The 15,924-nt window shown below is 37.0% G+C and overlaps 4 protein-coding genes and 1 non-coding gene across 5 annotated transcripts; 3 read left to right on the top strand and 2 right to left on the bottom strand.

Moving 5' to 3' along the window:
- The first annotated feature begins 907 nt into the window (after window positions 1–907).
- On the top strand, window positions 908–1,833 carry LOC140764982 (uncharacterized). The gene is made up of 2 exons (XM_073103884.1): window positions 908–1,179; window positions 1,289–1,833. The coding sequence occupies exons 1-2, from the start codon at window positions 956–958 to the stop codon at window positions 1,683–1,685; spliced, it is 621 nt and encodes a 206-aa protein (XP_072959985.1). The 5' UTR covers window positions 908–955; the 3' UTR covers window positions 1,686–1,833.
- Window positions 1,834–2,117: 284 nt separating this feature from the next.
- Window positions 2,118–4,346, top strand: LOC140763898 (protein MHF1 homolog). The gene is made up of 4 exons (XM_073102278.1): window positions 2,118–2,244; window positions 2,337–2,408; window positions 3,541–3,621; window positions 3,866–4,346. The coding sequence occupies exons 1-4, from the start codon at window positions 2,121–2,123 to the stop codon at window positions 3,961–3,963; spliced, it is 375 nt and encodes a 124-aa protein (XP_072958379.1). The 5' UTR covers window positions 2,118–2,120; the 3' UTR covers window positions 3,964–4,346.
- A 187-nt stretch (window positions 4,347–4,533) lies between these two features.
- On the bottom strand, window positions 4,534–4,605 carry TRNAP-AGG (transfer RNA proline (anticodon AGG)). The gene has a single exon. It is a non-coding gene; the product is annotated as a tRNA-Pro (tRNA).
- A 1,276-nt stretch (window positions 4,606–5,881) lies between these two features.
- LOC140758143 (uncharacterized) lies at window positions 5,882–11,160 on the top strand. Its single transcript, XM_073094204.1, has 5 exons — window positions 5,882–5,974; window positions 6,100–6,644; window positions 8,544–8,660; window positions 8,812–9,164; window positions 10,459–11,160. The coding sequence occupies exons 2-5, from the start codon at window positions 6,144–6,146 to the stop codon at window positions 10,955–10,957; spliced, it is 1,470 nt and encodes a 489-aa protein (XP_072950305.1). The 5' UTR covers window positions 5,882–5,974; window positions 6,100–6,143; the 3' UTR covers window positions 10,958–11,160.
- Window positions 11,161–11,408: 248 nt separating this feature from the next.
- Window positions 11,409–15,304, bottom strand: LOC140758150 (N-alpha-acetyltransferase MAK3). The gene is made up of 4 exons (XM_073094220.1): window positions 15,045–15,304; window positions 14,836–14,956; window positions 13,878–13,933; window positions 11,409–12,125 (listed from the first exon to the last, which is right to left on the bottom strand). The coding sequence occupies exons 1-4, from the start codon at window positions 15,234–15,236 to the stop codon at window positions 11,886–11,888; spliced, it is 609 nt and encodes a 202-aa protein (XP_072950321.1). The 5' UTR covers window positions 15,237–15,304; the 3' UTR covers window positions 11,409–11,885.
- Window positions 15,305–15,924: the final 620 nt, after the last annotated feature.

The raw sequence follows: 15,924 nt of genomic DNA, 5'->3' as shown, positions 1-15,924 counted from the left end.
GAAATTTTAGTTTTCTAATCAGTACAAGAACTTTTCATGAACTGACATAAGGAGTTCAATTAAGCTCAAAGAAGAAGAGAAATACAACAGCATTTTGTAATTCTATGCCCTTTTAAATCCCCCTTGATAGAAGTATCAATCATATCAACTCCTCCTTTTTTTTTTCAATAACTTGTATTCAGTTAGAAGCATATTACAATATGGCTGATATAACTACTGCATACGGCATAAATCAAGAACTTCTAGTTTTCTAATCAGTACAGGAACTTATCATGAACTAACATAACAAGCTCAATTAAGCTCAAACAAGAAGAGAGATACAGCAGCCTTTGCTAATTCTGTGCCCTCTTAAATCCCCCTTGATAGATGTATCAAATCATAGCAACTCTTTTGTCTCAATAATATGCTGTTTTCAGTTAGAAGCATATTACAGTGCTATACAGCATAACAACTCCAAGTAAGAAATGAAACTAGTACATTAAGAATACATAACTTCACAGAATGAAGCAAAATGCTCTACTTCTAGTATGGGATGCATAAAAATTTGGAATAAACTATAGTGTTGGCAAATGATTCTTGAGTTATTCCTTCTTGTGCAGAACCTTTGGGCACCAAAGTAGGAGTCATTAGCATTTGCTTCATGTTGTATATTCTTTTTCTGGTTTCTTTTTGAGGAAATCCATGCATCCCTGACTGTAGATGATCTGCTCCCGATAGCTGCATGTCACATCAGTACAGTTATCAGAAATAAAAGCAGCAAAGTGCCAAAGTGTATATAAACTTGGAAGAAGACATACGGATCACAAGTACATTGCACTAGTGTTAATGCTGAACTAACAAATGTAGGACCATAGGAGTGATCTTGTCCACCCAAAATAGAAGAAGTCCAGTTTGGGCATCTCTCTTTCTTCCTATAAATATATATAATTCTCTTGCAAACCTTAGCATTAACCAAATGGCTTTCCTTCTACCATTGCTTCTATTGCTTTGGTCTGTAGAGAGAAGTGATGCATCCTATGGAAAGCCACCAAATTGTAATACATTAGAGTGTCCTTCTTACCAAGTCATTTATTACCAAGAGGATTTGGAGATTAGGAGCTATAAGAAAGATATGTGGATGTCTACTCCACCTGTAAAATCTAACTCTTATAGGATTGCATCAAATGAAGGCTTCCTCAGGTAATCTCTCTTCTCTCTCTGATCAACATATTTTGGTTAACTTAGTTTATATCAGTCAATCTACTTTTAGCTCATAGATTGCAAAATATATTGTTGCCATGCATGTTAGCCTCTTCTCCTACATCCAAGGGAACAACAAACAAGGAGAGAGGGTCGAGATGACGGCGCCAGTCTTGATCGACGCCTATCGTTCGTCGTACATTGTTCGATTCTACTTGCCAGAGAAGTACCAACAAAGTCCTCCTGCATCTGATCAAGTACACCCAGAGATGTGGCCAAAGCAAACTTATGCCGCAGTTAGGCGATTTGGAGGATTCCTGGATGACTCAAACATCCCAGTGGAAGTTGCAGCACTAAAGAAGAGCCTCCAAGGAACTCCATGGGAGTCAGCTGTCGAGAAGAGCATGATGAACAATCCTTCAGGCTATAGTGTTGCAGGATATAATTCGCCATTCGAATTTGTGAACCGCGCCAATGAAGTGATGATATTGTTTGATATGAACTGAAGAGTCAGTAAAATGCAAGTCGTGTTTCAATCTTGTTATTGTCAAAATGAGTGCTTTTTTTTTTCAATGTAATCCCAAGTCTGAGGGACTTGTAGAATGTTTTGAGATTCATGTGTTATTATGAATATGGTTTATGTGATCAGAAGAATGTGAGATGGTTGAATAAATTGCCTTTTCTTCTTGTTGGTAATTCTCTCTTGAAATTATAAGTTGGATTTTGGTCAAAATCTTAGACTCCAAATCATGTTAAATTAGACATCAAAATATGAGACACTTGAAGCTTATCTGAAGTCGTTGCTGTACTCTTGAAACAGCTTCGACTTCTCAACTGACGTATCGGACGGTCCACGTTGTTGCGATTCAATGGCTCGGATTGAAGACTTTGACGATATAATTGTCACCAAATTTTCCCGCGCCAAATTCGAGCCTAATTCCATGGAATCCGGCGACGGCGGCGGCGAGGGGGCCGACTTCGACAAGGACGAGGAGGCGGAGACGAAGGCAGATCTCCTCCGCGATCGCTTTCGCCTCTCCGTCATCTCCATCGCTAACGCCGAGGGTTCGATCCGATTCCGCTGCGATTAACACTTGTTTTCTTGTCCTCTTGATTCCTTTCTCATTTGATTCCAAAGTTGGTCTCTTTTTGGGCAGCTAAGAAAGCTGGGATGGAGATGTCGGATCCCGTGGTGGCGTGCGTCGCGGATCTGGCCTTCAAGTACACAGGTGGAATGATGCTGATGAAACCCTAATTCCTGTTTCGGTCATGTTTTCCAATGAAATCTTGATCAATTTAGAGCATGGAGTTTGTCAATTAACGTTTCTTTCTTTCATGTACTATGTTTCGTGTTTGCATTACTAGGGGCATCCAATCTAGGGTTTTACATTGGCGTATCCATGCCGCCGTATCCTACCTTTAAGAATTTATCGTATCCCCGTATTCCCTATCTATATTTGTGCTTCAAAGTTTTGATTTGATTAATGCCTTACTCTCTTTTTAAGTTTTACCTTCAAAATTCATGATTTGCATTACATTCTCCTTCTGTGATGAAGGAAAGACTTAAATAATGAATCATGTGAAGAAGTGGCAAAATCTTCTTCTATCTTTAAATAGTTTCATAAGATCTTCTATTTGCATTGCCCTGTGGACTTATGAAATAGTAGTACCATAGACGCATGCTTTTATGTTTTTAAGCATTTAAAAGCTGCTCTTGTGGTCAGATGGAAACTGTGAATTGCAGAACTTAATCTTATCAGAAGGATCATAATCTTACTGTCATACACGTTAATAGCTTTTAGTTTGATGCACCTTACAAAAGGTGGTTCCTTAATTGTCAAATGATTGTGCTCCTTTGGTCTCCTCTGATGCAGATCAATTTGGAAGGATATCTGATTGTTCAGTGCATCGAATTAAGTAGATTTCAACACAGATATTTTGGAATAAATGGATAAGAATTTCTGCAATGCAGGTTCAGACAAATAACGCAAGATGTGTTGCAATTTTTGTGTCGTTCACTATTTCTGTACTGGAGATATGCAAATAAATGTTTATCTTGGAGTCTTAGATCACCTTTCTAAATAATTCTTTTTTAAAATTTGTTAATTTTCACATTCAAAAGAATCATTATGTTGCCCAATGCCTGCCATCAGCATGCGTAATGGAATTCTCTTAATTTGGAAGAATTACCAGTTAACTACAGTCTCAGTATATGACCTTGAGTTCTCATTCCCAAATGATCCTTGAGTTCTTGTTTGGTTTGGCATTACTTTTCCTTTTCCACTTTTGTGATTACTTTGATTTATGGTTGACAATGGAAGTGCCCATCTAATTACTCTTTATCTTTTTTGAGACAAATAGAACAGTTGGCAAAAGACGTAGAACTGTTTGCACAGCATGCTGGTCGTAAATCCGTGAACATGGAAGACGTTATACTATCAGGTACTACGACATTAATTTGAACTTCTGTTGTGGTACTGAACTTAGTCTTGTTCTTTGTATATCTTGAAAACGGTTAATCAGTTGCCAAGAATTGTCATGTAAGTACAATCGTTCTGCGCTATTGGAAGTTGCATTTCTTTCTTGAAATGATAAAATCATTTGATGGCTTCGGCATAATACAATAATACCTCAGCTCTTTCTTCTATTTACTCAATTAATAATTCCCAAATTTGATTTGTTTCAGCACATCGGAACGAGCACTTGACCAGTTTGTTGAGGTCATTTTCTCAAGAACTGAAAGGAAAGGAACCCCAAACTGACAGGAAGAGAAAGAGATCATAGAAAAACAAAGATAGAGAACATCCTGGCTGATGGCAAGCCTTCACTGTGCTTCTTCCTCATTGTAGAGGATATATTTTGCACCTTATTTGAAAAGAGTGTCATACTGCAAGAGGCTCCTGCCAATTGGGGGTTTTCAGCATATGTTTAATTGTACCTCCTGCCAGGCCATGAAATCACTTCTTTTGTGTTGGCATGTATAGACTAAATCCTGTCTTTCGGATATTATGTCGAAACCACCGCCTACAAATGCTTTTGCGACGTAGCTATGAATGTCTCTTTCTTTATCACACAGAGATGTAAAGCTTGTCGAATTGTTAATCAGATTTACGGCGGAAGGTCAAACTATCAGTTTCAGTTTCTGAGGTAGTTAGATGAGTAATAGTTGGTGAATCCCAGCAGAGTAGTATCTTGCATTCTTGTGGAAGTATACAAAATATTTGTAATGATTGGTAAAGATGCATGTTTTTTCTTTCTTCGTACGTTTTATTAGCTTACTGAAGGAAATTTAGATCACGAAAAAAAAAAGTATAAATAAATAAAAGGAAAATCTAACCTCAAAATTAACTTAGCGGGGCATTCCGAGAATTGAACTCGGGACCTCTCGCACCCTAAGCGAGAATCATACCACTAGACCAAATGCCCATTTTGCAACAGTATTTTTCAAGAACTTATAGGGTGATCTGCCTCTCTAAAACAATGGGAAACATGGCAGAAATAAATCAAGATAAAAGGTAATGAATATCCAAAAGCAAAAATAGTGATTCACAGCAGCCAAAATTTTGTGGTAGATGATCTTAGTGAGATCTTTGGTATCCATCTCTAGGCCGCTTCGAGTAACATTGAGCTCTCGGGGAACTTTTGCTTTCAAAAATAATGAGTCGGAGGCAAAGAGATGAATGATCCATAGTTATCAGAACTTGATCGAATATTGACATAGTTAGTGATCGAGTCACTAGATTTTTAGTTTAACTAGTGGTTCACTTAGGTGAATCGCTAACTTTTTAAAAATATTTAAATAATATATATAGTTCTAAATAATTTGAAATGTCAACAAATATTTACAAAAGTAGTATAATCCCATGCCCTCTATTACTTGGCCGTTATTAACTACTCTTTATGTTTAACAACATCAAATTTTAAAAACTTAATTTTGCATATTACAGCTATAGAAGTATAGAGAATTTTATTAACTTAACATTTTTCAACACATAATATAAGTTATTAGCTAGACATAGATAAATCTAGAATCAATCCATTAGATAAATCTAGAATAAAAAATTTTAGAAAGACAAATATGTTATTAACTAAACATTTTTAAAATTTTAGGACTAAAATACTCTTAGGATAAAGAATAAAATAACTAAATAGTAAAATAATTTGGTTACTTTGTAAAAATAAGTAAGCGTTCGCTTAAAATTGGTTGAGTTGGATTACTAGATTAATTACTTATTTGTATTTCCTAGCAAAATCATTCTAGTTAGAAAAGAATTTGGCCAACTTAGCTTTTATATCACAAGTCCTATAATAGATCTTAGATTAAAATAAAACACTTAGAGGTTGTTTTATTTATTATATTTAAATATATATATATATTAAGAAATATATATTTCTATTAAATGTTGCGTCCAGATAAATAAATAAATAGATTATTTGATTGATTGTTTTTATTAAACACATATCTGATTTATTATATTTTATAATAATATATTTAATAAATAAATATTTAGTTATTATAATTTATAATATTATTTTTTGAGGCTAACTAATTTTTTAAATTTAATACACCGAACCAAACAATAATTTTAGCAACGGTAAATGAAAAGAAATAAAAGATTGCCTGCCGCCTATTTAGTTCAAAGAATTCCCGTAACTCGTTGATGCGCGCCTCGTAATTCGTAATCGTCCGGTCCCATCGATCCCAGCCGTTGGTCTCACCCGTCATCGTCCGGATATCTTTTTGATCTATCCTCACTCCTCTCCTTCCGCTCCCGCAACCTCTTCCGAACCCAAGGTAAGTTACCACTCTCTCCTTTCTCTCTAAGGTTGGGGCTTTCTTCTCCTTCCGGGTTAGGGTTTAATCAATCCCATTTCCTTCTCTTCTCCGCGAATTCATTTCCTCGTCTTCTAATTTGGTAGCGGCAAGAAGCCCCGTTGCTGCTTGATTTGGATTAAAAGCAACCATGGGGAAGCCAAAGAAGGTGAAGAAGAAGAAGGCGGCGGCGGCGGCGACTTCTTCCACCCCTGGTTCGTCCAATTCTAGCAAGTTCAAGAAGAAAACAAAGGGTAAGTATAACAACGAAGTAGCCGCGCCGGAGCCGGCGAACGATGAGAGGAATGTGGAGACTCCGGCTTCAGCGACGGCGTCGGCTTCGGCGTCCAGACCCAGTGATGCCGCTGCTATCAGTAGTAAGGCGGTGGAGGGGAGTGATGGGAAGGAGAGGCAGGAGAAGAGCTCGGGGTTCATCTTTATGTGCAGCGGGAAGACGAAGCCGGAGTGCTATCAGTATCGCGTGTTTGGGTTGCCGAGAGGGAGGATCGAGGCGGTCGAGAAGATCAAGCCTGGGACAAAGCTGTTTCTTTACGATTTCGATGTCAAGCTGCTTTATGGGGTTTACAAGGCGACGTCCAAAGGTGGGATGAATCTGGCTCCGGAGGCTTTTGGAGGAGCATTTCCCTCTCAGGTATGTCGCTTCCTTGGTATTTTCCTCCTTTTTCTTTTATTTCCTGTTGAATTGGATCAGATAGATTTAGCTACTCTATAATTGTGGAAGTTTGCATCTGATGGTCTCTATATCTTTGCCTGCTTCTATAGTAAAATTTTGTAGTCTTACAATATTTTTTAGTAAGATGTTGTGGGAGTGGTCTTTGAAATTTAAACAATCTGTTTATTATTAGGATGAATCTGATATTTTACCTGTCTTGAGATTGTAACCCTTTAGGTTTTACCCTTGACGCAATATTTCTATTGTATTTATGAACCTTTATTCCAATTGGTATTGGCAATCAGAGAAACATGATCTAGTTGTTTGGTTTATCTTTTCTCTTGTGTTTTGAACGGCATATATTCTGACATGATCACTAGGTTGTCAGAATATAGGGTCAATTGGGTTCATCTTTTGACATTCACATGCCCTCATGAGGTACTTCTCTACCCGAAACCACATCTTGTAACTGCATACCACATATGATATGGTGCAGAAATTTCCTGCAAACTTTGGTGTACTGACCAAGTACTCATGTGGTCAAGTAAACTCTTGTAGTCTTGTTTTGGGATAAGTGGGGGAGACACCAAGCAATTTTAGGAAGTTGGAAGGGTACCCACTTATTACCTAGAAGGTTATAAGTTTTAAGTCCACCTCCAAACAATTTGTTATGGTGGCTTAGCTTAGCTTTAGCTCAGCGGGTTGTTTAGTTTGGAAAAGCAGCTTGACGATGCGATAGTTAAGAGTAATTATTCCGCGACACAATGACTTGGAGCTTAGATCCATCTACATCTGTTAGCTAAAATTTTTTTAGTAAGACCTAAGTGTCTTTGTATTAGGAGAGAGTTGACTCTTATCTAGTCTTCGAGCTCATAAATGATTAAAAAAAAAGGATAAGTGCGGAGGCAAATGAGTAACTTATCACTATAAGGTCGCATAGCATAGAGTGGTCGTTCATGTTGCATGTTACATGCTATTTACCATTATTTAAGGTTGAAGATCATTTTCTCCTTACAGCTTGAAATATCATATATTGTTGGTAATTTCTATTTGTTACAGAATATATAGTTTCTTTTCCATTATTGGGGTTATTTGCTTATTTGAAGATGTTAAAAATATCCTTTGGCACTATTCTAAGGTTGGAATAAAAATACAAAGTGGTGCTGGAGCCCTGCATAAACGCATTATTAGATGCATAAGTGTTTTGAAGTTAGAATGTCAGGAATTTGAAACTATTCCCATTCAGTAACGGGACAGTGTAATGTTTTCTATAAAACAGTTAACAGATAGTTATAATTTTTTCCAGTGTATTGAAAAGTGGTTTTGACTTTTGACAGCCTTCTAGGCAGGCAGCATGCTGGCCGCCCTGCCAACACACTATGCACCCAAATTATGCGTTTGAACCGCATAATCAGGCTTTGGCAGGCCGACATTGTGGCAAGCGGGTCGGGCAAAAATGGTTTGGGTGCGAACAGATTGTGCATTAGTTAAATTTTTTAAAAAAAAAAAAACTCAACGAGCCCTAAATCCTCTACTCTCAAATTCCCCCCTCTAGAGCTCTCCTCTCAACAGTGCATGCAAGCAAAGATCTCCAGTTCTAGTGTGTGTATAATTCTGTTTAGGTATGACTTGTAGAATAAATATCACACAGTAATCTCTGTTGTGATTGGAAAATATCAGATTCTTTCTTTTGAATGCAATGCATTGTATTTACAATTCCCTCATCTCTTTTGGTGATTGTTTTCTTCTTGCAATGAGAACGCTCGCTTTGCACTCATTAAAGTGAACTCCTATATTATGAACTTGCAATTGTGGCTGTTAATTATGTATAGCCCTACATTTTAGATTTCATTACTAATATATCTCCATATTTTGCAGGTTAAATTTAAGATTGACAAGGATTGCTTACCTCTTCCTGAGAGTACTTTCAGACATGCTATACAAGAGAACTATAGTTCAAAGGGCAAGTTTACTCCTGAGCTCAACTCAAAGCAAGTAAGTTTCGATTATCTATATTTCTATTTTATAGCATGAAAAAGATAAAGGAATTAGTCACTTATTTGCTTCCGAAGTTAACTTCGTTGGTTTTTTTTTTTTTTTTTTCTTGTTTGCTGATTGAATTTCTACCTTTTGAGCTTAATTACAGGTCCATAAGTTGATAATGTTGTTCCAACCCATCAGTTTAACACATCAACCAGCACCCCCCCAATATGTTGAGGAAAGGCGCCCTCCGCCTCCTGCTCACTTGCATCCTCTGGAGGATCCTTATAGATCTGGACAACAGCCACTTGCCCCACCGCCTATTGAGTCCCGGTATATTCACCAAGTACTACCATATGCACATTACCAACATGAGCCTCCCATGGCAGAGCCTCAACCTACTCACGCACCTGTTTTGCCTCCCCATAATCATTTATATTATCCAGCTATCTCAAATGATCCATATCAAACAGATCCTGAGCGATCTTACTATTCGGAAAATCCTATTTCATCTGGGAGGTATGTAGTTCTTTGCTGGTATCATCCGGTATATAGATGTACTATGCTTGAATTCTCTTCTCTGTGAAGGGTGTCTGATATTGGGATATTTCTCAAATATTTTTTTTGTATGTGCACATGCTTTATAGAACCTGACCTTTGATCCTGCCAGAAACTCTTGAGACCTCTCCATTGTCTATTGAAGAATTTTGTGATGTTTAAGAATTAGCAGTCCCTTCTATCACTATGATTGCTTCAAGATTCATTCTCATCCTTGAATAGTTATAGTATGTGTAATTTCCTATTGGACCCAATAATTCTGTTTACATGAATTAGCTAGGTGAGGTTCACATAATGTTGTATTTGTACTAGATTGTCCCATTTCATATAATGCCACATCTGTACCTTGTTCTTTCTGTTCTTCCTTGTATACAATGCTATTTCTACGTTAATCATTGATGTGATGTGAGGTTCAAAGTTCAAACTACCAACTGCATCTCTTTCTTGATTTCAGTTCTTACATCAAAACTTTCATTGACTTTTTCGTTGTATGAATAATGGTGAACTATTTCCCATGGTGATGTCCAACAGAGTTGAGGTTAAGGATAAAAAAAGTCATTTCTAAATGTTATTGTAATCTTAATGACACCATAATCAAGTAAGAAACCAGCTTTAGTTGTTAGAGAAATTGCAGCTAGAAAATTGCAAAAAAAATGAAAATTCAGGGATATGAAAAATAATCAAGATTTTGTATTTATGAACAAATAGGTGAATATCTATGATAGTGCAAGTGATCAGCAAGTAACAAAGGAAATAGAAAATTTAATGTTGTATCCATATTAGTATATCATGCCATATATTATCATGTTCTGTTCTATTGTCCATCTATATTACCTTGATCAGTGATGTGTATTAACTATATACTCTAAAAACTTAAGTCGTTAGAAAATGATGTCTTTTATGTTTTATATGCTAACATTTTCTTTCATTTTTGAGCTTAAAATATCTGGATGGACTTAAGAAGTGGACTTGACTTAAATAAGTGAAGATTTTATTTTTAATGACAAATAGGTTTGGTAAGATTTGCGGATCTCTATTATGATATTATATTAAATTACCAATTACTTTTAAAAATTTAAGCTGTTGGAGAACGATGATTTATCAATTTTATATTTTGACAATGTGCTATGAGGTTCAACTACCAACTGACACTGAAATTTAGCATTGATTGACTAGTGGACTGTTAGCCACTTACTAGAACAGGCCTTAATCTTTTTTTTTTTGGTTGACACTGAGTGATGCTCTTCTCTTTCAGCATCAGATACAGACTAGTCCCAGAGATAATTCCAAGAGATCCACTCCTTGTAAGAGATTACAGGTCGTTAACAGGCAGGGTGAGTGAAACAGCTGTGAGTGCTGATCGTGTGAATGAGGTCAACTACTCTGAGCAGCCTGTCACCCATGTTACACGTGTACCTGAGTTGCCACCTCAAACAAGCTACTGGACAGCACCCTATCGCGAACGTGCATATAGTGCAAGTCTTCAAGCACCCTATGGTGATCCAAATCGTGCGTACACTGCGAGTCTCCAAGCACCTTATGGCGATCCAAACCGTGCATACACTGCCAGCCTTATCGCACACTACGGCGATCCAACTCATGCATACACTGCAAGTCTTCAAGCACCCTATGGTAATCCAAATCGTGCAAACAACGCAAGTCTTCAAGAACCAGTGTCAATCAGAGCTGATGTGCAGAATGTGCCTGTTTCATCTCTCTATTCATTTGCCGGTGCAGCACCATCATATCGCTGATTGCTTCAGATGTACCTCTTTGTTGTCTCTCTGACTTTCTGATTGCCTCGGACGCACCATTTTGTTGTCTCTCTGGCTTTACTAATTTGATGATGTCCACCTGTTACATTTGCTAGATGCAAAGATCCTATGGATAAGTTTGCCAGATTGAGATCCGGAAGAGGCAGTACATAATTGCATCCACCTGACATTTGGGGTCTCTATACTTGTCTTATTTGGTGTCTGCATGCATTTTATGGTTTACTACGTAGTCACTTGGATGATAATGTAGCTGTTGTGAGGTTTGAAGATAAATGCCATCTGTTCCTAGTGGACTAGTAGATAAATGATATCGAGTCTGTTTCAGCTCCTTTGCTCATCATTGTCAAGTTTGTAATCTTGTTTAATCTGAAAGGTTATTAGGATAAAGTATATGATTTAACTAATCTGCAAAGATAACAACATTAAATAGTAACAAGGGATGAACAGTGGAGACCATTCATTTCCCCCGCCCACAAATAATGCATAAAGAATGCAATTTGGGAGCAATTTAGTCGCAAGAATTACAAAGCATTTAGTAAGGATCTCAAATGCTACAGGGCAAATATAGCTCAGTGATCTGGCGATCAGAGCAGCTTCTGATCACAAGAAGTCTCCAACTCTTACCTGCTATATAGCAAAGAAACACGCAAGCAAAACACACCCTTAAATATTTACTGAACAAGGATGAACGGCATCATCTACAGTTTGCGCAATAGGAAAGTGATCCACCATGTAATGGCGCTTGAAAGCATGAGAGTTCATCTCTAGGTATGTGTGGGAATTCAATCAGCTCGTGTCCTTTGGTGCAGATCATTTTTAACCTGAAGATAGGATTGATTCAGCATCACAATCCTCCAGTCAAGAAAGCAGTGAAGGCCAACAAGCTGCAAGCAGCTATTTGCACTTTCTATGGAAGATCATAATACATCTGAGAGGCACCTCCCCGTGCGTTTTCAGCAAGTTGGTCATGGATTCCGTCTATGCTGGTAGGACGAAAAGTGGGATTTGGACGAGGAAACAGTAGCTTCAGGCGGAAAGCATCCACTCCATTCAAGTAGTATCGGTACAATCTCTTCGCTCTTATGAAACCTAGGCGACCGTATAGAGCAAGGGCTCCTTTGTTTGTGACTTCTGCTTCCAGTGTTACCTGTATATAACAAGCCAAGAAGATTAAAAGAGGTGTATATAAGGTCCACAAAAGATATCAGTCTGTGCTTCTAATGACTCGTAGCAGTTCCAGATAGAGAAAATTATACTCATGCATACCTGCCTTACAAGGCACAAGCATTAAATGGTGAACAGATGTAATCTAAAGTATGACGCCCGTGATATCGATATCACGAAAGGAAAAAAAAAATGAAAAGAAGGAAAAAAAGAAAAAAGAAAAAACCATCTACATAGGTTAGTCTGACTATTACCCTTTTTCCTGGAGTAATTTCTACTCGCAAGCAGGAGCATATCAGCTTCAAGCAAATTCATAGCATGAGAGCAGGTAATTAAAGTCAGGGTTTTACCAATATTAAGAATAATGGGATCTCTCCTTCAGGTACAACATATTGATAGGGATTCATACTGGTTTCTAACATGATTCACAAGAAATCCCCTTAATACCCACATAAATATCCTGATAGAGAGAGGAAACTACATACCAATGTTCCTCTTCAAAATAAAAGCATAGATATCTTGTCATGTTAAGACAAGAACGAGGATATTACTGTCTTTATTACTAGGATACTTCAGACAAGTTATGAACTTTCAGTTTCAGAATTCAACTTTTAGAAACAATAACCCTTCACCAGATGCAGCACATACAAGAGCCATAAGCTTTCTGGGAATGTCATTTGAAATTTGAATTGTCTCGATGCTCATAGACAGAGGGAAACAAAATACTGCTGATACTACTCGGCAAGTTAAGCATAAATTCCTAGCATTTTAAAAGGCCAAAAGAAAACAGAACCTACTTATGAGAGTGACAAAGAACCATGCAACAGGAAAAATAATATAAATAAAAGTGAAACAAGCTGAAAACAAGACACCATCTTCTACAAGTAAGATAATTAAGTAAAGAATCGGACGGCATAGGAGGTATATTTTATCTTTTCTTTTTTATCAGATGAGGAGAGAGATTTTAATTTGGATGCTAGTTTTTAGAGATATCTGTGAGACCTAAGTGCTACCATGGTATGGTGTATCTTCCGACACTTCATGGATAAAGGGAGAGATCTTAAATTTGGGTACTACATCCTTTAAGCAACACTAATGTAAGCTAAACTAACTTCAGGAAGAAACTTTCATGTCTGTGATGTGGTACAGACACATAGGTTTATTAGATTCAATAGTTGCAAGTCTGTTCAAACATCCATGGAACGTGGACGATTCTGAAAAGCATAATTCCAAGGGGACATCAGAGTGCACTGATCTTAGACTATCTAAGATCCTTTTTTTCTTTTTCTTTTTCTTTTTCTTTTTCTTTTTCTTTGAGAAGAATTGGGAATCACCCCAATTAATAGAAAGACCCCTTGAAAACCCAAAACTGCCACTTCATGGCCCTTGGCCAAATTCTAATATTTTAGTTTGGGAAAAAGCCATAGAGTCATCTTGGAGTAAACTTAACATGCTCCTGTTAAACCCATATAGCCCGTGAGTTACAATAGGAGTTGCAATTAAATCAGGTCTGGCAACCTCTAACTGATCCCTCACACTTTTGAGATGTTTCATCTTCAAAACACATTCTGATTGTGCAGGAACAAATCATTGTCTTTGAGGTACAAGATGGAAAAAATAGCAAAGGTCCCATACTCCCATTATTAAATTAATCACATATCTTTATACTTCCATTTAGATTCAAATGTTGAGAGTATTATTTGCATAGGTGAGAATTGCTTGCAACAGTCATTACCTCCTCACAGCCAGATTCCATCATCACCTGGATAGATCTGGTAACGAGCTCAGTTGCTGCGACATGAAAAAGTACAAGATTAGTTCAAATAAACCATATTAAGAAAGGGAAAAAAAAAACGATCTGTTCTTACACATTTATTGCTTCATATAAATAAAATTACTAATAATAGATCTATAGGTAACTCTATTCAGAAATTTAACATTTATCTATCTGATATTTCTGACACAATTCATTCATGTAATATATAAATATTAATGTTCTTCAAAACACTAAGATAGGTACAGCAAATAGATATGGTCTAACAAACAGAACAGATATTAGTTCAGGAAACAAAAGAACCATCAAACACATGCAGCATACAAATGGCCGTTCATTTGGAAGTCTATAGAAATGTTCTTTCCTAGTTGCAGTTAGGTGCCTCGTTTCTCATAGACTAAATCTATTACCAAGTGGTCACTATGACATGAAACAACTAGAATAAACATATCATCCGACAAGAAATAGCTGTAGCACTTTAGTGAATTGGAATACAAATTCTTTGCAGCAGAGATACCAACTGTTGAAACATGTTAGAGTCCAAACTCTATTAATATAAAAACACTCCAAATCTCCAAGATCCAAAATATTAGTTTCTTCAAGAAATGGGTCCACCTTTTTCGTTCTAATCAGCAAATTAGAAATATCAAAAATTAATCAGGAAAAGAATCCGTTTAATTTTCACTTCCCAGTTAGACTACCACTCATATATACACTTTTAACACCATATTCCTATGAAAAAAAAAAATCTCATTTTCTATCAAATTCAGCATAAAGAAAGCGAAAGAGCTCCCAGAACCAACAGTGCCATGATCCTCAACAATAGAATAATTCAAGTTTGCTCCTTTCCTAAACAAAACCAAGCTATAAATAATAAATAATATTCAAAATAGCACGAAAGGAATAAACTTTGATGCACCTATTCCTTTTCCCCGGTAGGGTTTGATGACTACCAACATCGCGATATAGCCCCTAAACGTATTCCTGTGCTCCCCCATCTTGCATACCACCGTGCCGACGCACTTGCCCTTATGAAACGCCTACAAATTTGCCATAAAATTGGGAAATTGAAGACGAAAGCGAGAAATCTACAGAGAGATAGAGAGAGATTGGTGGTAGTAGCATTACGAGGAAGGTGAGATTTGGCCATAGGTAGACGAAGTAGCGGTAGGTGAAGATGGAGTAGGGTTCGCTGAGCTCGTCGTCGACGAGAGCCATGATAAGGGGGAGGTGGTGTTCTCCGCCGTAGCTCACGTACTCGATCTCCCCCGGTGAGAATACCGCTGGTTCCCCTCCACCGCCGCCAACCTCCGCCGCCATTGTGTCTCTCTCTGCCCGATCCCTCACGGAGGAGCTCCGTTGGCTTATAATAGTTTGGCGAAGAAAGGATCTCGGCTCTTCTAACGTACAAATAATGTATTTTTTAATTGATAAAAACTGAAGGGTGTTATTTACAAATTTTTGCTATTTAGTATTTAATAGTATATACAAATAATGTATTTGTTAATTAATAAAAACTGAAGGGTGTTATTTACAAATTTTTGCTCTTTAGTATTTAATAGTATATATGAAGTACCAATAGTTGGCCCCCACAAGTGCAACGAATTCGGATTCGGTCCATTTAGTTTTTTTGGATTTAAAATTTGAATCGGATTTTAAATAAATAGACAATTCTAATATCCGTCGTGAATAAGACTCGAATTGGAATAACTTGTATAATATAAAATATAAAATAAAAATAATTTATTCGAAAGCAACAACAAGTCAACTTTTGACACTCAATTATGATAGAGTAAAGATTACAGCATAATATTTTAATTATCTCACTAAAATAACAAAAACATAATAGAAATATGAATATATGTTTCAAGAGATGAGAGATTACTCATCTGAATCAGCTTTGAGTCCAATTAACTCGGATTAATAAACGGGTCTGATTCGGGTTGAGCATTGTTGGATCTTACTGGATATGGATTTATTTTAAATTGAAGGCATTGATGCTTTTGGG

The sequence above is a fragment of the Typha angustifolia genome, chromosome 1 (assembly GCF_048772165.1).
Source record: "Typha angustifolia cultivar Huaian chromosome 1, ASM4877216v1, whole genome shotgun sequence".
Classification (NCBI taxonomy): Eukaryota; Viridiplantae; Streptophyta; class Magnoliopsida; order Poales; family Typhaceae; genus Typha; species Typha angustifolia.
Note: the sequence above shows the minus strand (reverse complement) of the source record. Positions and strands in the feature narration are given on the sequence as shown.